Source organism: Fopius arisanus, unplaced genomic scaffold (assembly GCF_000806365.1).
Source record: "Fopius arisanus strain USDA-PBARC FA_bdor unplaced genomic scaffold, ASM80636v1 scaffold00001, whole genome shotgun sequence".
In the NCBI taxonomy this organism is placed as follows: domain Eukaryota; kingdom Metazoa; phylum Arthropoda; class Insecta; order Hymenoptera; family Braconidae; genus Fopius; species Fopius arisanus.
In genome coordinates, this window is record NW_011887740.1 from 544,800 (window position 1) to 565,309 (window position 20,510).

The 20,510-nt window shown below is 36.7% G+C and overlaps 2 protein-coding genes across 5 annotated transcripts; one reads left to right on the forward strand and one right to left on the reverse strand.

Annotated features, from left to right (window-relative positions):
- The first annotated feature begins 6 nt into the window (after nt 1-6).
- Ptp69D (Protein tyrosine phosphatase 69D) lies at nt 7-19,701 on the forward strand. Of its 4 annotated transcripts, XM_011298675.1 has the most exons (8): nt 7-861; nt 1,459-1,764; nt 2,013-4,119; nt 4,770-5,781; nt 6,107-6,415; nt 6,885-7,313; nt 7,731-7,857; nt 19,620-19,701. In XM_011298675.1, the coding sequence occupies exons 1-7, from the start codon at nt 774-776 to the stop codon at nt 7,809-7,811; spliced, it is 4,332 nt and encodes a 1,443-aa protein (XP_011296977.1). In that variant the 5' UTR covers nt 7-773; the 3' UTR covers nt 7,812-7,857; nt 19,620-19,701. The 4 variants fall into 4 exon arrangements, with proteins under 4 accessions (XP_011296977.1, XP_011296897.1, XP_011297153.1 ...); XM_011298595.1 differs by lacking the exon at nt 19,620-19,701 and having other exon boundaries at nt 7,731-10,427; XM_011298851.1 differs by lacking the exon at nt 19,620-19,701 and having other exon boundaries at nt 6,128-6,415; nt 7,731-10,427.
- LOC105262707 (uncharacterized) lies at nt 13,881-19,621 on the reverse strand. The gene is made up of 3 exons (XM_011298466.1): nt 19,104-19,621; nt 17,822-18,064; nt 13,881-14,852 (listed from the first exon to the last, which is right to left on the reverse strand). Exons 1-3 carry the CDS (start codon nt 19,425-19,427, stop codon nt 14,517-14,519), a joined length of 903 nt encoding a protein of 300 aa, XP_011296768.1. The 5' UTR covers nt 19,428-19,621; the 3' UTR covers nt 13,881-14,516.
- Nucleotides 19,702-20,510: the final 809 nt, after the last annotated feature.

Below are 20,510 nucleotides of genomic sequence, written 5' to 3' on the forward strand. Positions count from 1 at the left end.
CCACCAGTGCCGAACAGCTGCAGAGTGGGGATGACATGGCGATGAGGGGAAGGTGATAGTGACCGCCGCGCTGTCTCGTGCCGCCTGAGAGAACTTGTGATGAGCATTGCGCCATGACACTTGTGGTGGGCGCCATGACAGTGCTCTGCTTTTTTTAATAGGATCATCAGAGACAAGAGACAGATTGTGCGCCATAACATTTCTCCATTACCGGCATCCAATAAACGGTTAGAGTGTTATCTGGTGGAGGTGCCACAGGCGCTGCCCCTGACTTTCTCCGAGAAATTCTACGGAAAATCGTACGAGAACAGGGGGGATAGCACACGCCGGTGAATTGTGTCCTCCCGGGTACAGTGCATCTCCTTTTTTTACCTCCAAAAAACAATAAACCAGTGCCAAAAACACGTCTGATAATTGCGCCAAGTGTTGTAAAATCGAATAGACGTCTATAGAAAAGAGGGAATAACAACCAGAAATTTGCTATCGTATTAAATCGTAACGAAACCGTTGGTCCTGAGGATAATGAATCCACGGGGGTGAGAGTCAGAGCACTCGCTGGAGGTGGGGAAAATGCTCCTCGGAAGGGGCTAGTGCTTTGGGGGGATGGGCTTGTGAAGTTTTGAGTGAAAAAATTTTTTGGATTTTGGAGGACAAGTGAGATTTTGCAGGAAGGTGACAAAGTGGTTGGTGTGTGGAGAGGGAAAGGACGAGAGGAAATATTAGTACACGCCTGGCTGTCACCATTGAGAAGGTCGGCTGCTTCCGAGGACGCCATGTTACGAAGCCGTATCCCCATGGCGAGATTACCATTGATTTTGATTCTTTACGGAGTTGTTGTCGTTGCCAGTGATAATGAGACAGGTGAGATCCTCATTGGGTTTCATTGATTTGGGTGTTCCGGGTTGGGGTAATCCACGTCGTCGTGGGGTTACTACGACCATTGCCAGAGGTGTCACGGGGCTTATTATCTTCTTCTCGCTGTTTGTATACAAATGGGAGGGGACAAGTCATTCCGATGTATGTATACATGTCATTGCACATCGACGAATGCTAAAGTTGTAGTGGGAGGGATTTTAATTGAGGTGTACCTCATTAGGGCTTTTAACAGAGATATTAGCAAATTGCAGTACGAAACAGGTTTGTGTATTTCATGGGAATCGATTATTTTATTAATTGAAAATACTATTTTTCAATGCGATTGCAATGCGATTTCAATGCGATTGCAATGCGATTTCAATGCAATTTCAATGCAATTTTAATGCGATATTGAATTTCACTATTGAATTCTATGAATTCCATGACGTCCTTCAATTTTAGGAAACGACATTCGTTGTGTAATTAGGATAATTTTTTAATTAATCGAGAATTTAATGTCCGCAGTGGAATTGAACTTCCACACCTCGATTCAATGATTATGAGGAAATGACTTGACGTTGATAATAAACCGATGAATTCCAGTCACAGAAACAACTGAGACTGTCACTACCCCCCACATTCCCCTCGCCACCCTGGAAATCGAGGCATCACAGAAGATTGACGGCATCGAGGCGAATAGCACTCCGTCTTTTACGTGTAAGCTTAGTGAGCCAGGTCAGATCTACTGGGTCAAGGATGAGAAAAATCTCACAACCGTCAAAATGTCTGAGACACTGGCCAGGTTCGACCTAATCTCAGCTAGCCTCGAGGACAGGGGAAATTACACTTGCATGGCTGTAACGAATGGTCATGAAAAACTGCAGAAAACCATTGATGTTCGCGTTATAGGTGAGTCCTCGGAGAAGTTCTACTTCTTGACATGATTTGATTCCTAAATTTTCCATTGTTTTTAACTTTACAAATTTTTCACTTTAAACTGGGACTAGAAAAAAAATATTCCGATAGAATATTTAATTGCTGTCTTTTCTTCTCTCATTTCTCTCTAATTCCTCTCTAATTCCTCTTAATCTATAGCTAAATAAAAAATTAAAAATTCTTAACTATTCGATTCCATCAACTGCCCTTATTATTCCCAGAAAACGGTAGGATAGACCCATCAGAGCCAGTGTACATAAAATCGGAGAAGCCAGTAAACTTGACGTGTCCAATCCACGGTTTTCCCCTCTCGAATTTCACATGGCTCAAAGGTAACAACTCAGAGAGCATCGAGTCTCTACGAGACCTCTCCTCAGTCAGCCAAATAAACGAGACGCATTACATAATGACCCTCTCCTTCGAGAGCGTTCTGCGAAAGGACAACGGCACCTACACTTGCTCAGCAGAAGACTACCGAGGTCCAGTGACGAGCACACGTCACCTGTTCGTCATCGACAAGCCCCAGGTCGACATTGACTTCATAAAAGCTGTGGGTGCCTCCAAGATTTTTCTCAACTGGACAGTAAATGATGGTAACAAGCCCATCAAAAAATACAGCATGAGATTCCAGAAGAAGGGCCAAGAGGGCCGTCAATTCTATAGCAAATCCGTGGGTGGCGAAAACACAAACTTCGTCCTCCAGGGCTTCGAGAAATCCACCGAATACCAATTGAGTATTTCAGCGATCAACGAAGTTGGTGAATCCCAGGTGTACCATGACAACAGATGGATAAAGACACTTGATGCCGACCCGATATTCGTTCCCAATGTATCGGTCAAGGGCTTCACCGAGAGCTCCATCACAGTAGGGTGGACAATGCCATCACCGGCTCTTCGGGAACACGTTCACTATTACACCTTGATGATGATCCATGATCTTCAGACCAAGGAGGCAGTCCATCCAGCCTCTGAATTCAATGATTACGTCTTCGTGGAGCTCAACCCAGCGACAACTTACCTCTTCAAGATCTCAGCCTGCAGCTACTACACAAAACAGTGTGGAAACTGGAGTGCCGAGGTCAGTGGGACGACGATGGACGGTGTGTGCAGTCCACCAGAGAGTCTCACTGTTACCTGTAAATTCGACAACATCAGCAGAACAAGTTTCGTTTCCGTGAGTTGGTTACCACCAGCTGTACCAAATGGCCAAATCACGAGATATGGGGTGGAGCTGACTGGTGGATCGCAATACAAGAACGAGAGGGGAAGGGTTCACGAGGAACGCTGGGGTCCTGTCGACCATAACGCCAGAGAAATAGATAGAGCTTTTGAATTCAAGAGGGTACCTGCCAATACCAATTACACAGTGAGGATCTACGGGGTGACGAGACTCAGAAGCCCTGGCAAACCGGCCATTGGTAATTGTTCTATGCCTGTCAGTGTACCTGATAAGGAGAGCCTCAACTTGAGGACTTGGAGGAAGATACAGAACGAGGGCAGACAGCTGTTCAAGATGTACCTCCCCAGGATATCAGAGAGAAATGGACCCATCTGCTGCTACAGAATTTTCCTCGTGAAACTGCCACCAGGAAAGACCTCTGGGGATCTTCCCCCACCCGAAGAATTGGATATTCACTCATTTCATTATGCTCATGCCTCACCTGCTGGAGGAGCTTATCTCGCTGAGATGTTTGATAGCAATGATCTGCACTCGGAGATCTTCCTTGGGGATGGCAGGGTACTATTTAATGGCTCCATCAACTGTGACAGGTGCATTGGCCTCAGACCTAAACCCTCACCCACTCTTCATCTTCTTCCTGATGTGCAAGGGCCCGGGAATGCCACCTCCACTACTATCTCCAGTGTGGAAAGCACTTCAACTGTCACCGCCACTGTGTCTACTACATCTTTTGAAACCACAACTGCTGCTACCACTTTTACTGCCCCTGGAAATTCCACGACCCCTGGAGCTAGACGCAGACGAGATAATTCTGCTAATATTGTGATGGAGAGCGAGGGCGTATATCCACCTGTCGATGGTTACATCGACGAGGGCTCTAATTACACTGCATTCATCGAGGTTGTGGTGGCTGGAGGCGTACACCTTCTTCCTGCCTACAGTGGCTACCTTAATCCTCTCTTTGGGGGCCTAGAACCCAGTGTTATTGCTGTCGCTGAGAATGGAACTCTGGGGCTCGTTCTACAGATATCAGTCGCTCTCATTCTTATTATTGTTATTCTACTTGTGGCACTCTGTGTTCTCCATCGTTATACCAAGAGGGCTGAGCAGGGTGGCGAGGAAAATATCAACTTACGAAACAGCTTCAGGTGAGTAATCGGAATTTTATAGGATCTTAGAGGAAATTTTTGAAAAAATTCAGAGCTCAGACGATTTACTCGGTTCCTGTCTTAACACATATTTCCTTGGGAGTTTATTGAGGTTCTTCAATAATTTTGTTTTTAGTTCTCAATTAATACCTTTTTAAGAGGATTTATTTTCTCATCGTCCATTTTATCAATAACTCGTTTATTTCGCCTATGTTCGCCTCATAGAAGATTGAAAAAACTGTCAAAAAATAAATCAACCTAGAAATTTATAAACATGCTCCAGAAATTATCCTGTCATCTATAAGGCAGATATAATTGTGAAATCAATCGTCGGTTGATGAAAAAATTGAATGAAAAAAGAATTAACGTCTCGTCTGTTAAAGTCATAGATCAGGCCCTTGAAATAATTCTAAACTTTCTGATCCCCTTTTATACTGTCTAAGTGTTTGAGACATTTCTTATCCTCTCTGCTACGAATACATGATAGGCACATCTAAATCGCACCTGAAAATCCCGGGAAATTTTTGACTCAAATTTTACAAATAATAATAAAATAGCCAATGAATGATAAATAAAAATGTATGAAACTCATAAGAAAATGCGCTCTACCCCCTAAAAAACGCTCTCTAATGGATGCCTATTACCGGCAGGCATCTCTGCAGAAGTCTGCGGGGTCGTCACCAGCTAGTAGCAGCAAGTCCCCCGGACATGCCACCAATTCCAAAAGCCGAGTTGCTGCAGGCATATCTCGAGCGCCATCGAGACTCAGATTATGGTTTTCAGCAAGAGTTTGAGCTGCTCCCAGACCGCTTCACAGATCGTACGACACGTGCATCAGAGGCTCGAGAAAATCTCTACAAGAACCGTTACCCTGACATCAAGTGCTACGACCAGACGAGAGTTAGACTCTCCCAGATCGATGGAATCGCTGGTTCAGATTACATAAATGCCAATTTCGTTCTGGGATACAAGGAGCGAAAGAAATTTATCTGCGCTCAGGGCCCCATGGAGAACACTGTCTGTGACTACTGGAGGATGATTTGGGAGCAACATCTGGAGCTCGTACTGATGCTGACGAATCTGGAGGAGTACTCAAAGACTAAGTGCGCCAAGTATTGGCCTGACAAGGACGAGACGAAGAACTTTGGGGACATAACAGTGGAGCACGTGGGACAGAGAGCCTTCTCCGATTACGTTATCAGGGAGTTGAAGATGACGAGGACAGGGGAGAGAGACGCTAGAACGATAATTCAGTATCACTTCCTTGTGTGGAAGGACTTCATGGCTCCAGAGCATCCACACGCCATTCTAAGATTCATAAAACGAGTTAACACAGCTTATTCCTTGGAAAAGGGCCCCATCCTGGTGCACTGCAGCGCTGGGGTAGGCAGAACTGGAACTCTGGTGGCACTAGATTCACTGCTGCAGCAGCTCGTCGACGAGGGACAGGTCTCAATTTTCAATACGGTCTGCGATTTGAGACACCAGAGGAACTTCCTCGTACAGTCGCTGAAGCAGTATATCTTCATTTATCGCTCGTTGATGGAGATGGCCACCTATGGGGACACCGAGATCCCTGTTAAGGAGCTCAAGGGTCATGTCGAGAAGCTCAGGCAGAGGGACAATGGCAAGGAGAAGTGCAGAATGGAGGACGAGTACGATGTGAGTTGAGAGTTCAGAATTGAACGTTTTGCCTTGAGTGATGAGAGAGGAGATTTGCACTGGGGGAATACCTTGAAGTTTTTGTGAAAGCTGGTGGTGGTTGTGGGTTTCGAATTCATTCATTTTGCCTTTTAATTCAGGAAAATTGAGCTAGAAAGTATTAGAATAAAAGGCAGAAGATTTCACATTGGAAGTATTCCTTTTGGAATTCTTGTATTGTTATTGAAAATATTTCCAGCTTTCGATAAAAATCTCAAGTCATTTTCCACCGGTGTTATGTGCTTCTGCAATGCTTTTTTACTGACGCTATAAACGGTTTTTGTAGGAACTTGTTTTAAATTCACAGAAAATCAGTTCTGTGTTGGAGGAACGTAAGTCCTTTTCAGTGGGTGGTGCTGAAGAGAATAGAGTTAAGAATAGGAGTGAAGTGGTCATACCGTATGATAGGAATAGAGTTATTCTTACACCGGTGCCTGGTCGAGAGCATTCGACTTACATCAACGCTTCGTTTATCGAGGGGTATGACAATTCCGAGTCATTTATTATAACGCAAGATCCTCTCGAGACTACTATCGCTGACTTCTGGAGGATGATTTCCGAGCAGAGCATCAGCACGATTGTCATGTTATCTGATGTAAGTCAACAGGATTTTCATACTTTATTATATTTTTAACTCGATATAACATGCAGAGAAAAGCAATTGTAAAATTGAATAATAATTCATGACATACCAGTAGCGATGAGGTAAACTAGAGTAAGTACATTTTTTTACTCCCATTTTTCACCGACAGCTCGCAATCGAAGGAACATAGCAATTTTTTTGCATAAACACTTTTTATAGATAACGATTAGAGCTACAAAAAAGGTTTCTATGAAAATCTCATTATTTTCCTTCAATTCCGAGATACCGGATAAAAACCAGGCTCGACAAAAAAATGTACTTATCCTAGTTTACCACTTCACAACAGATATAAAATTTCGGTAATATCTCGTAGCTTTATAATATTTTTATAGAAAAATAAAACAGAATGAAGCATCGAGCAGAATTTTAAACAACTGCTTGGAATTTCTCGTAAGTAATATTGATGATTAATCGGTTGCAGTTGAACGAGGGCCCCAGGAAATGCCCCAGATACTGGCCTGAGGATGAGGCCGTGCATGAGCACATCAGGGTGAGATACATCCAGAGTGAAAGTTGTCCGTACTACACGAGACGTGAATTGTGCGTTGCCAATACCAAGACAGATGAGACAGTGGTTGTAACGCAATATCAATATCATGGGTGGCCGACGGTCGAGGGCGAAGTGCCCGAGGTGACGCGTGGTGTCATTGAACTTGTCGATCAGACACTTGTTACTGATGGCGAGTGCTCTGGTCCCATCGTTATCCACTGCAATTGCGGCTCTGACAGGAGCTCTATGTTTGTTGCCCTCAGCATACTCGTTCAACAGCTGACAACTGAAAAACGAGTGGACATCTTCACCGTTACGAAGAAACTCAGGTCACAGAGACATGGCATGATTAGCACTTTCGTAAGTTTCAGCAGTGACAACTTTTTTAATACCTAATCCTCAAATGGACGCATTTTTTCCCTCTAAATGGAAACATTCTTCAGTATCGCCTGCAGCACGTTTTCATCTTTGATAGTTTTTCTTTTCGTGGAATTTTTCCGAGATCCTGTTTTCAATTTTCAGTTACAATTTTTATAGAGAATTAACACGGAAACTACTTTAACTATTTGAAAGTAATTAGATTAATTTTTTTTAATGAATGTTTATTAAATAATTGGGTAATTACGGTACAAATGAAAAGCAAATTTCTGAAGGTTTTATTAATTTCGATTATTTAATAATAAGGGCCGAATGTGAGGGGAAATCATGCTTTAATGTAGTAACATTTTATGTTTATTGACAATTTAATGAGAAGAGTTCCTTTTGCTCTTATTCCAGCCTCAGTACGAGTTTCTGCACAGAGCAGTGATGAATTACGCAGATCTCCATAATATCGCTGACGACGAGACAGAATCTTAATGAAGGATATCCATGATACCCTAAAGACTGACCACTTGTTTGTTCCGTAAGTCGTTTTTAATTTCCCCTAACGGACGAGAGCTGGAAAGACCTTAGGCTCTCATTCAAAAAAAAATCAGTCAGCAGGAGCATCCAAAGAAATTCAACTGTTCCATTGTCGGTTGATGAATTTTTATACCCCAAACCCCCAGAAAAAATAATATAATAACGAGGACGTTGGTAGCTAGATGTTTTCACTAACGATATCAACTACTTGATGTAGTTGAAGTGTCGACAGAATTTTTAAAGAACCCGAGGAATTATCATTGTCTCGAGGAAATAGTCGTTGCTGCGTGATGTCAGAATCGACGAGTGTTGAGAGAAGTTCGACTGTCGTGTGTTTGTATCACTTAGAAATAACATGCCTGGTGGCATGAGGAGAGAATAAGAAGCTTAACATTATTCTTTGCGCAGATTATCCGACATCTGTCTGAATTCTCGTTAGAAAATTATTCTCAATGAAATTGTGGCGGAAGTGATAAGTGATGACTAAAAAATTGTATTTTTTTTCTGAAAAAAAAAGAAATTTTCTCCTGTGTCATGAGATTATGGGAGACAAATCGATTTTCCCCCCAGTCGAGTGCTCGAGCGATTCGAGACATTCGAATAATTACTAGTTGCATTTTTTTCGAGGCCAGTTTTTAGTCAATATCTCGAAAATGGGGGAACACATCGCATTTTTTATGGTAACATTTTTTATAGACAAGAATGAGAACTACAAAAAAGATATCCATGAAAATATCGTCGTATTCCTTCAATCTCCAGATATTCACGAAACACTGGCCACGAAACAAATACACTTATCCTAGTTTATCATTTCGTAACAAAACTTTAGTGTATAAACTTCAGTTCAGTTTTCGCAAGGATTTCTACCGAGTAAATATACTTGAGATAAAATTCAATTTCCATTCAAAGACTTACCATAAAAAGTAGGTATGACCCAGATATTTTACTTACCAAGTGATAAGGCAAGGAAAGTTAAAAATTTTTCTTTATTATCAATTTATTTCAAAGACGATTGATTTAGAGTGGAAATGTCGAGGAATTTTCTTCAATCGATCGAGTTCACGATGATGAAAAAAAAGTGGTTGATATTTCTTCCTGCAATTAATAGTTTCCGAGATCAATTTATAAATGACAAAACTGAAAAATTAAACTTGAATTGTATTACCACTTGGATATCTTTGGATCACTTAATTGAAAGAAATCTTTTTTTTTTCACTATTGGTAATGTAATTATAATAATAATTTCCATAGACCGGATTTATTTTCTTTCATCACTCCACCACAATTTTTGGCCATAAGTAAAGCCCACTCAAACTTTTTTACTCCCCAACAACTAATTTTGATTATAGATTTTGTAAATAATATAAATATTACAAGAAAAATATATATACGTAATTATAAAATTTCGCGGCTGCATGCTACATATTATTAGTTATTAAAACATGTATGTGTGTGATTACGGCATGCGTGCGTGCGGCGCAATTATCCCATGCTCTCGACGATTGAGTCATTATTTCACTTGTCAAGTGGTGCAACGATTCAAGCGAAAATATTTCTTCAAAAATCCTGAGCTCTAGAGACTATTTATTCCCAACTATTTCCACAAGAAACATTTCCGAATTGAAAATTCCCACCGCGAAATTTTTCCGAACAAAATTTTTCCAGTTTTACCCCAAAATAATCTGTAGGATATGTTTTACAGAAAATATATGGAAATGAGTACCAGACGCATGCCTAGTATTGGCAATTGACAACTGATCGCTGGAAGAGACGCACTTCAGGAAAATATTTGCGCAGAAAATTTGTTCCGGAAAATTTTTTGGCTGGGAATTTTCGTTTATGATTTCCTTTTGGCCTGAATGAAGAGTACATTTGAAACAAATCGTTCTACCACTTAATAATGAATTTTTCTCCCTAAATACCATTAACTGGAAAATAACTGAGAGAAATATTTGATGAAACTCGAATAAGACTGATAGCATCGAGGGCCAATGGCCCTCGCCATTGGATTCAATTGCAGATTAATTTTTTTACCAATGAGAAGAGTAAATAAAACAATAATTGAATAACTAATTAGGTTTTCATCCCCCGGAAAGGACGAAGCACAAAAGAGTCTTTATTTTCTCATAATAATGTTCCAGAGGGATGAATAAATACTTAATGGCAAAATTTTTTATACGAAAAAATAACGAAGGGATGTAGACCGATCGATTTATCGTTGTCTTCTACCCATTTTATCATCTTGATCAATTCACTGTTTATTTATTTTCTAGTCAAGCTTTAGCTGTGGCACGCGCGCTGCTGAGAATTAGAAACAGAAACCCCATTGATAACTGTTGGATCTGCAAAAAAAAGACATTTTTTAACCGTTGGATATTTCCTGGTGCGACAATCACACCATTCCATTTGCTCGCGTACCGTTTTTTCTTTTCGAATTCAATTCCCACAAGTTCCTCACTCAAGCCACGATTAACATTTTTTTAATGAAAGTAGTGGTCAAATCACTCCATCAAGCGGGAAAATTACTCATGACTGAGAAGATTTACTCGATGCAGAGAGATCCCCACTTTTTAAAAAATCTAAAATCCAAAAATTTGAGAGATCATTTGATTTTTACGTTCAGAGGAAAAGATTCTCTGGTTTTATTTTTCTCTGAACAATTTTATTAGTGTTAATTTAAATTATAAATTGCAGGTATAAAGCGAATTGTATGAATTAAAGGGCATTATTTCCGGGCTTAAGGATTTATTGCCGATATCTTCTCATTTTTTATGATTTCTGTGAATTTCTACGAAGCCGAATCGATCAGATTGACGTAAAAAAATTAATCGTTTTCAGTTTTTATCATTATTCAATTCCCCATAAATTTTCATAGTCCTGCATCTATTTTCTTTTTTTATTTTCAATAAAGTTCTGGGAATTTTCGCAAAAATTTACTGAGAACAGAAAAGCTGAATAGTGATAAAACTTGGTGAGGCATCGAAGAATAATGAAATATAAAACTTAAAACGGTATATTTCTCGTCAATTTTATCAGGTTTTGCTAAAACATTTGTTTAAGGCCCGGATGGACTGTCTGGAAAAGATAATTTACTCCAAAATTGGGACTTCTAATTACTCCGTCAATTAATCGTTTTTTCCGATAATTATTAGCTAGTGGCCTAGTTGTTGACAACCGCCAGAACGCTAGCTAACAATTATTGAAAAAACCGATTAATTGCCAAAGTAATTAGGAATTCAAATTTCGGAGTAAATTATCTTTTCTAGATAATCCACCCGAGCCTTAAAAAAATTAGAAAATGGGAAGATATCGGCAATAAATCCTTAAGAACACCTGAAAATCCTCGCATTTCGACTTTTATCACTCCGTGTGAAACCGAAATTGTTTATTAGAAAGTTTTTTAAATTGATAGGCGACCATTTTCCTGCGTCAAGTAAATTGTCTCTGTCGAAAACAGTTTTTCCTCTCAATGTAAAGTGAGAAATCGAATAAATAAATTTTTTTAAATATAGACTTATTTCAAGAACTATCGATTCAAAACAGAAACTCAGAGAAGCTATCAAGTAGTTATTCTCGATATCTTCTCATTTCCAATGTTTTTTGTCAATTTCTCGGAAATCATCGGTCAGATCATAAAAAAATGTACCATTCTTTGGTTTTATCATCATTCAATGATTCGCAAATTTTCAAAGTCTTATTTCCCCAAATTTTTGAAGTTTTGTGAACTTCTACAAAAGTTTACTGGAAATTCAAAAAATTATTCCAGAGTAAAGAAACTTTATGAGACATTAAATTACAATAAAACTTAAAAACGGTAATATTTTCAGTTAAATTTTATCAATCATTTCTAAGAAATTGTTTTTTAACTTGAAAAATGAGAAGATATCCACAATAATTCGAAAGGGCTGATATTTCTTGTTGAAATCGGTAGTTTTTAGATCAATTGATATTTAACAAAACTGTACCATATACTCATCATCTCACTTTGCTAATTTGCTACTAAAATGCTTTTCCATTCCATTGTCGTTGCCTGGCATTCCTTATTCCCTCTTTCATTACATTTTTCATTAATGTAGATCTACGTAAAGAGCTGTCACTCGTCAAGTGAATAAAATTATGTCTAAGCCGTATTTATTGGCGATTGCAAGTGCTGATTAATTCGTTGATTCATTGTAAACGCGAACAATTGGAGTGTTCTAGGTTTATTTTATTATCACCCCTTTTTTTTCCGAAATAACACCCCCTCAATTCACGTAGTCGCTTAAATTTTAACGATTTGCTATAAAAAATTCAGTAGCGAAATTATAAACTAAAATATTTCGAATCAAATGTTTTTTTTAATTATCGATTTATATCTCGAAAACGATGGAATTAAGGGGGAAGCATCAAAGACTCTTATTTGTTTATTTAATTCCCAACAAAAAAAGATCTTTCGATATTTCCTCCTGATTATTAACCATTCAACAAAATTATAAAACTCAAAATGTTTCACCACCACTTCACTACTGACTTATGAGTGGAAATTTTCTTTATTTATTTATTCTCTGGGTGCTATGAACTACCCCAGATCTAACCAGTTATTTACATTGAAATTACTGAGATAGAATTAATTAAATAATTCAGTAAAAGTAAAGAGTTCAGTCTTTTGGATTTAACAGGAAAATGAATAAAGGGAAATTTTCCACTCTGTCTTCGATCTAATTGGTCACTTGTAAATGAAAAAAAAAAGATGAACGCTTCTCTCTGGTTCTAATTACCGTAGCGTAAGTGAAAGTATGATGAATGAAGGATACAATAAGGCTCTAAACGAATGTACAATAATCAGTATTTAAGCTTCATATAATTTGTTAACCTTCGCAACAGACAGGTGAAGAACACTGAAGGCCATTAATCGAGATTCAATCGTTTATTTTTCATTTTTAGCAGTATTAAGGATTAATTAAAAGAAAAAAAAACACTAACGAATCAGTAATTCGAATGTTCTTCATTTGTATGTACGTTTCCAGTGATCAAATAATTCCAGTTCCTGTCGACTTTTTTGTTCGACATTTTGTTTTCACAGCAGAAACATAGAAACATGGTAAATTAAAAAACAAAATAAAAATGAGATGGAGAACTCTACCTCAACGCGTAGCTATCAGTAAAATAAGACAGTCTTGGAGACTCTCAGGATTCTGTATTTCTTCGTCTTTGAAAGAAGATATATTTGAGGACTTTTGACGATCGCACAAAGTATAGTTTTGACGTACTTACCAAATGAAGAAATCCAGTAGTTGGCGAAATGTGCGGAGATGACTGATAAGCACCGTTGAATATTTTTGTCAGTTGTCTAGGTAAATGGGAAGACAGATGGATGCTACTGGGAGAGAAATTGATGAGTCCAGGATAACGGTTTTACTAGAGGTGTGCGAATTCTCTGTTGTTCAATTCAATTCGCTATTTCAGACGAATAATTCAGGTCCAGTGGTACAGCGAGATAAACATTTTTATTCGTAATTCATTTATAACAGGAACACTTTCTCTGACTAATTAAGGAGCTAGTGAGGATATTTTTTCGTTATTCGGCTTTTTTATTACAAATTTCTGGAAGACAGTTCATAATATTTATGTAAAAAAAAAACGTTTTGAAGGTTTATTATTGTTCAATGTCGCGGAAAGTTTCATCCGACTCCCGAAGACCTTTCCTTGTTTATCCGTAAACTTTTGAAGGAATTTACTAAATTTTAAAGGAATAAACATGGGTATTAAAATTTGTGAGTCATTGAATAATTATAAAACCTCAAAAAGATTTATCTCAAGTCAATAGATTAATGGGAAGCCATGTCCCAGGAACTGAGAAGAAATATTACAAATGAGAAGATATCGGCAATACCTCCTTACTTTTTTTTAACAAATACACTCTTGCAATTAGAATTCATTTTTTTCGGTTTTTGGTAAACATATGATGGGATTGAAATCATTATTTAATATTTTTTCTAAACTTTTATAAATAATCACAAAACTAGAAAAAAAACGCAAGACCGTTATATTATTTTTTTACGTCAATCGCATTGATAATTAGCAAAAAAAAAATTTAATGAATTCCGCAAAAAATGATATTGAAGAACTTTAATATTTCCGTCTATAATCAGGACTTCAGAATCTAGATCGTTCGATATTCAACGACTCGTAATATTTCTCGGGCTGATATTTTCGCCAAGTAATATATTTACATTATACTATTTTGATTTGTAATATTTTTTTGGGATAGTCTGAGGGGTGATGTTATTGAATAAAATTTCGAACGATCACGATCTGAACACACGCCTCTAGTTTGAACAATCCTCGATCGCCAGTTCCTTTCCCATTGGTGATGGACAAATCAACAACGATTACATTTATAATCCCCTGAAATCCTGAGTTCGATGTCTGTCGCGTGAACGAGTCTGAACCCTTCAAATATGAATGAAATAAATTAAAAAGCAAAAAAATTTTCAGAGATAACGAAGAAACAATTATAATTTCCCATTGTTGTGCATGAATGCTGGAGAGTTTTGTAAAGTAAACGTTTTTTTTTTTCTTTTCAAAATGAAATGAATATTAAACTACAAATAAATAAACGAAATAAATAAATTCGCAGAGATAAATGTTGAAGAGTCTCACTGAATTGTTTTATTTCAACTAGTTGTTGGGACGTATCTTGCATCGTTTTCTCGCGGATGCACCTTGTGGTCTAGTTTTAATTCCTATGATTGCTTCTGGGTAGTGTTTCTTAGGTCTTACTGGTGTTGTCTTGTTGTATGCCTCGATGGCATCGCTCACTGTTTTGGTGAGATCCAGCAATTCATCGTGAACAAAACGTGACTTGAAGTCAGGGAAGAGACGTGGCATAATCAGTACACCAAGCATGAATACCAGTGCCATACCCACGAAACCACTTATTGCCATGAAAAGCGGATTCATCACCATTTGCTTCTGGGACTCGTGGAATGGATTTGTTGATTCCATCTGGAGGTCCTGCAAACTTTTCTAGATTAAACTCCATTGGACAGGTGAAGCTAATCAACGGCTTAAGGGCCGGATGGAGTATCTCGGAAAGATAATTTACTCCAAAATTGGGATTACTAATTACTCCGCCAATTAATTGTTTTTTCTGATAATTGTTAGCTAGCGTTCTAGTCGTTGACAACCGCTAGAACGCTAGCTAACAATTATTGAAAAAAACGATTAATTCCCAGAGTAATTAGGAACCCCAATTTTGGAGTAAATTATCTTTTCCAGATAATCCAACCGGTCCTTAACATCGTCGTGTCAAATATTTACTCCACTGTTTTTGTTTATATTAATTAATTATTTTTACGTGTATACCCATTCGGTTTTTTGCATGTTTTGCCATTTCTGTTCGATGGCAGCAGAAAAAAATAATACAATAACTTTTGGCGATATCTTTTATGGGGATTATTTTTTCCTGCCAATTTATAATATTTTATTTATTTTTTGATTATTATTTTTCGATTATCTTCGTCTGATGGCGCACTTCTATCGGTTAAATGTTTAACGAAAAGAATATTTCCCCGAAGACGACTCGACCTCCGGAATTAATCAGTTATTCCCCAGATATTATTATATGTGAATATTTTCAAAAAATAGCGGTAAAATTATTATTTTCTTTTTGAGATCGTCACGGATTAGATTTTTTTTTTCAACGACTAGATAGTTTTTGAAATAAAAATGGTTTGGGGTAAAAGCCACATTATTGAATGCAGCTAGAAACAAATTAAATCGATTGCGCGGAATGTTTTAGAGTAATAATAATTGCAGAAAGTTCATAAATTTACATAATTAAGAATAAAATAAAGGAGTTATTATCGATAATTTCCCATTTTTCGGATTTTTTTTGGGAGCCCTAGATCTGACATGAAAGAATATGCAGTTTTTTTTAATCATTATCCAATGGCTGACGAATTTTCATAGTCCTATAATTAAACTTAAAGGCAATACATTTTTTTACTCAAATTTTAACACCCATTCCCCAGAAATTTATAAAGAACTTGAAAAATGAAAAGATGTCGACAATTTCGAAATCAATAATCAATTTTTTCAGGAGAAAACATTGAAACAAAAATATTTTAATGAGTGATTAAATTCCATCTCCTACTGCATTTTTAATACAAATATATAATTATTTAATATAATTTAAAAAATACATAATTTTTCATTTGAAGTTCACATTATTTGATGCTTTTAATATTATTTTTAAATCGATAATTATAGTTCGACTCTCTGCAAATCTGTATTGGCTAGTTCATGATAATGTTTAATCAATTAATGATAACGTTTAAACAATTAATGATACCGTTTGTGGCAATGATTACTAATCGCAGAAATTAAAATTTTCTTCAAAGCTACTTCTCATTGCCGCAAATTTCTCATTCCTCAATTCCCCCGCATTCCATTCCTAATTACTGAAATAACGGATTTATTCGTCTTGAATTGATATTATGAATCAATTGTTACTTAATTGGAGAAATTTACGGATCACTGGAAAAAAGTAGCCGCTAAAACCGTTTTCTCTTCGTACGTTTATTCTCTGTAGCAATTATGCAATTATCTCTCGAGCGAGTGGTTCAAGATTTTTTCAGAAATGGAAGAGTTTTCCAAGGGAAACTAATCTTCTGATTCGTTTTAAAGTTACAGTCGAGGTAATTGGATAATTAGCCAGGTGGGATGTGGTTTCGTTCCTCAATACTTGAATTAGGATTTTTAATTATGGGTTGTGACACTCCGGATAATTTTCCAGTTGACAAGTTTTACCGTAAAAATTTGCATATAACATTCAAATTGGGATATAATATGAGGGAAGTTGGAGATGAATGGTGTAGGCTGACTGTTAGTATCTCTTTTCTCATAAATTCAGATGAATTATGGGACAAACATTCTACCTCTACCCCAGTTACTTCGAAAAAACTTTTAAAAGAATCATTCTTCCCGGTTCATCCGAACTATCAAAATAAATTCACTGACCGAAATATTCCGTAAATTAAAAGAAAAATTGTTTTCAAATTAACAAATGAAATCAATAAATAATCGCAAACATGAATGTCATTGAAAGTGGTAAATATTGAATTGAATAAATTTGTTTAAATAACTAATTAAAATTTTGGAGGTCAATCGTAACTTTACTCGTTGGCAATAATTCAAATTTGAAATTAGTATTCATTAAAATAAAGAAAAACCTGAGAATCCATTCAATTTAGAAACATATTTAATAATCTCAAGTAATTATTTTCTTTTGTATATTAAGATGAAAATATTTTTTAACTTCTCAATAGTTACACAAAATTAATATAATTGAATTAAATAATTCATTCATCTGTTTCGACTACATCTTCTCGCGATTAAAAAATGATGTTCCATAAATAAATTGATGAAAATCCTTGCGCTAGGAATTCCGGATTCTGGATTTATGTGTCTGGATGTGAGAAAATAATTTAAAAAATGATTAAATCTTTGCAAAAGATTTTCTCCCAGTTCTCGTTTCTGAACAGATCTCTATCCCTACTTTATGTTTAATAAAGTGAGGATGGGGAAAATGGAACTAGGAAAAATTGATTAAACGAAAAACCCCGTTTCATTCTGCCCCGCTTTCCCCTGTACCTCGGATGAGACTAACTGTTGATGGATAAATTAAACTTTCGCTGATGATGATTTGCATCAGTCAAACGGTTTCTCCCTCGAAAAATAAATAAAAATGGATTTCTGGAATGGATTGTTCTAAAAAAAACAAACATCGAGACTATCGAAAAAACTGTTAATACAAGAGATCGAAATGTTTTTTCAATTCCGAGATACTGGTTAAAAAATTACCTAAAAAAATTAGCACTAATGCTAGTTTACTAATTGGCTACATCAGTAGTAAATTTCATTATTTGCTGTTTGTATAATTAGCGAAATTTTCCAGTGGATAAAAATCAAGAGAATCTTACCCCTGCACCATTGTGGTTCCTAACGTCATTCATGAAGGATTTCATCGGATAGAAGTAGTACGCATACGTCGGCTTAACATTTTCCTCTAGATTATTGGCATTTCTCAGCGGTAGCTGTCCACCAGCTAAAACATTCTTGAGGCTTTCCATGCTTATGGAGTTCCCTTGTGCTGCCTGCTTGTAAATTGAATGAAGTTGACCCTTGGTGAGCAGCGATGAGGCATCCTGTCCCCTCGACGGTACCTTAAACAATCCCAACGGAAAATTTCCACTTTGAACTTGGGTTGTCCTCGTGTAAGAGCGTGCGATAATTTTTCTGTGTATTTTCTAAAGTTTTCTGTATTTTTGAGTCAGAAATTTTGAGTTAGAAAAAAAATAGAAAAATTATTGCATTGTGACATTTTGGAGTCAATAAATAATTATAAAAGTGTATATTTGTTCGGCTTTTAGCTTTTTGGCTTTTGAAACTTTCATTTTTATCCCTCAAATTCACCTTGTCTTTCTGTCCATTCATAATTCTCTGAATATCGATGTTCCATTAATTATTTAAAAATTTGCATTCAGATGCAAGTGGTTGGAAAAGAAATAATTCAGTGACGACTGCCGATGATCGAAGGTTTCAGTAGCAAAGTGCTAAAAGAAGATAAGCTCACTGATCTCTCCGTTGAGTTCTTCAACAATATTTTTCAATATAACGAAGCGAACGGAATTTTGGTAATAAAATTTACTGTAGCACTCAACAGGTTCCACAAAATCGTTAAGGCCCGGATGGACTGTCTGGAAAAGATAATTTACTCCGAAATTCGGATTCCTAATTACTTTGGCAATTAATCGTTTTATTCAATAATTGTTAGCTAGCGTTCTAGCGGTTGTCAACAACTAGTCCGCTAGCTAACAATTATCGGAAAATACGATTAATTGACGGAGTAATTAGAAGTCCCAATTTTAGAGTGAATTATCTTTTCCAGACAGTCCATCCGGGCCTTAAAAATTCCTATCTTCTTTAGATTCTGAGATATTCATTGAGAACTCGTCACTATTAAAAATGATCTTCGTTTACCATTTGGCTACTGAATCCAATACAATTCAATTCAATTGTAATTCAATTAAAACCAAGAAAAAACGTAAAGAAAAATTACCTATCCGTTTGGTAACCGTTTTGTTTTAACCGTTCGAAGAAATTAACCATATCGCCATAAATTAGTGGATTCCCCAGTAAAAAATATGCAACCGTTTATTAATATATTGATTTATGAATCCCTCGATGGCGGTGATTAAGTACCTGATAATATTGCAGATTACCACCCCCAGGGTCTTGGATACTTTGTAATCCCTGGTGCTGCTGTATCCTCAAAGAATTAGAATTGGTATTGAGTAAACGTTTGCCTGCTAACAAATGAGCTCCATTACCCCCCAAATAAATGGGCACTTTGCCGATAGCATCTCTCATCAACTGGAGCTCTATCATCGCCTTCCTGAGGTACTCCTCACTGGACTCGGTGCTCACCGCACTGTGAGGATTCACTTGGCTCGCTATCAGGGCCACTTGCACCAAAACATTCCACAAGACGCACATTATCAATCTCCACTCTCCAATTAAATTCATTTTCAACTCCAAATTAATGCCACCTAAATATCAGTGGAATTATCAATATAATTTCATTAAAAATTATCATCTAATAGTTAAACACTTTAATTTCGGCAATAAATCACTAGTTTACATCTTCATTTGATTATTGTATTACTGAAAAACACGAGAACTGTTGTGAGTGATTTTTAACATTTATCTTTTTTACAGCTTATTGGTTGTAATTTAAACCGGATTCTGCGATCGTCTGGAAATGTTAGATTGTAAAAATTCCTCCATTTCTCGATTTCTTATCGTCGAAGTGAATTATTGCGGATGTACCGGCATCTCCCAGGACTGCGTATGTGTGAACGGTGGTGAAGTCCTCGATAAACTGGTTACTTCAAAGAGAGGCAATTGAACGTGTTCCCCACCACTGGAGACGCATTGCCGATCTCGTTTGCTGCATGTGCCTCACATAATTAAAATCTGCTTCGTCCTGCGGTAAATAAAAAATACCTTGCCAAGTTATTAAGTCGGATTAAGGATTGAAATAAGGATTGAAATAAGGATTGAAGGATCTTCTGCAACCTTTTAGTAATCAACATTACAGATTTTTTAGGATTCTGATAAATTGTTCAACGGACTAACGCAAAAAACTAAACGGTTGTCGCATTTTTTTTATTATACGGAAAGAATAATCTAGGAAAAAGTGATAAACCTATTTTTTTTAATAAAAATGGTTTTATGTATTAAATTAGATTTTTAGTAATAATAAATTGTTTTAGAAACTATTTAGTTCATTGAATATTTTGATAGATTCGCGTTAATTTATTATTCATTAACAAATATATAATGAAAATAAATAAGTATTCTATTAATTACACAGTTATAGAAAATCGAAGCAGAAAAGTGAATTGTTTAATTCTGTTAAATGAATTTTCTGTGGCTGTGGAGAACTTGGAAAATATTTTTCTAATGTTAATACACAAGACTATAATTAGTTGAGAGGTGAAATATGTTTCTAAATCGAATGCATCCTCAGGCATATTTTAATGAATATTCATTTCAATTTTTAATTATTGCTAACAAGTATAGTTACAATTGACTACCAAAGTTTCA

Excerpts from the sequence above, each read along its gene's own strand:
- Ptp69D (XM_011298675.1), top strand. The coding sequence starts at position 774 with ATGTTACGAAGCCGTATCCCCATGGCGAGATTACCATTGATTTTGATT. Across the intron at positions 1,765-2,012 it reads CATTGATGTTCGCGTTATAG|AAAACGGTAGGATAGACCCA; the intron begins GTGAGTCCTCGG and ends TATTATTCCCAG. Across the intron at positions 7,314-7,730 it reads ATGGCATGATTAGCACTTTC|CCTCAGTACGAGTTTCTGCA; the intron begins GTAAGTTTCAGC and ends CTCTTATTCCAG.
- LOC105262707 (XM_011298466.1), bottom strand. The coding sequence starts at position 19,427 with ATGAATTTAATTGGAGAGTGGAGATTGATAATGTGCGTCTTGTGGAAT. Across the intron at positions 18,065-19,103 it reads GTAATCTGCAATATTATCAG|GTACCGTCGAGGGGACAGGA; the intron begins GTACTTAATCAC and ends GGATTGTTTAAG. Across the intron at positions 14,853-17,821 it reads GGAACCACAATGGTGCAGGG|GACCTCCAGATGGAATCAAC; the intron begins GTAAGATTCTCT and ends AAAAGTTTGCAG.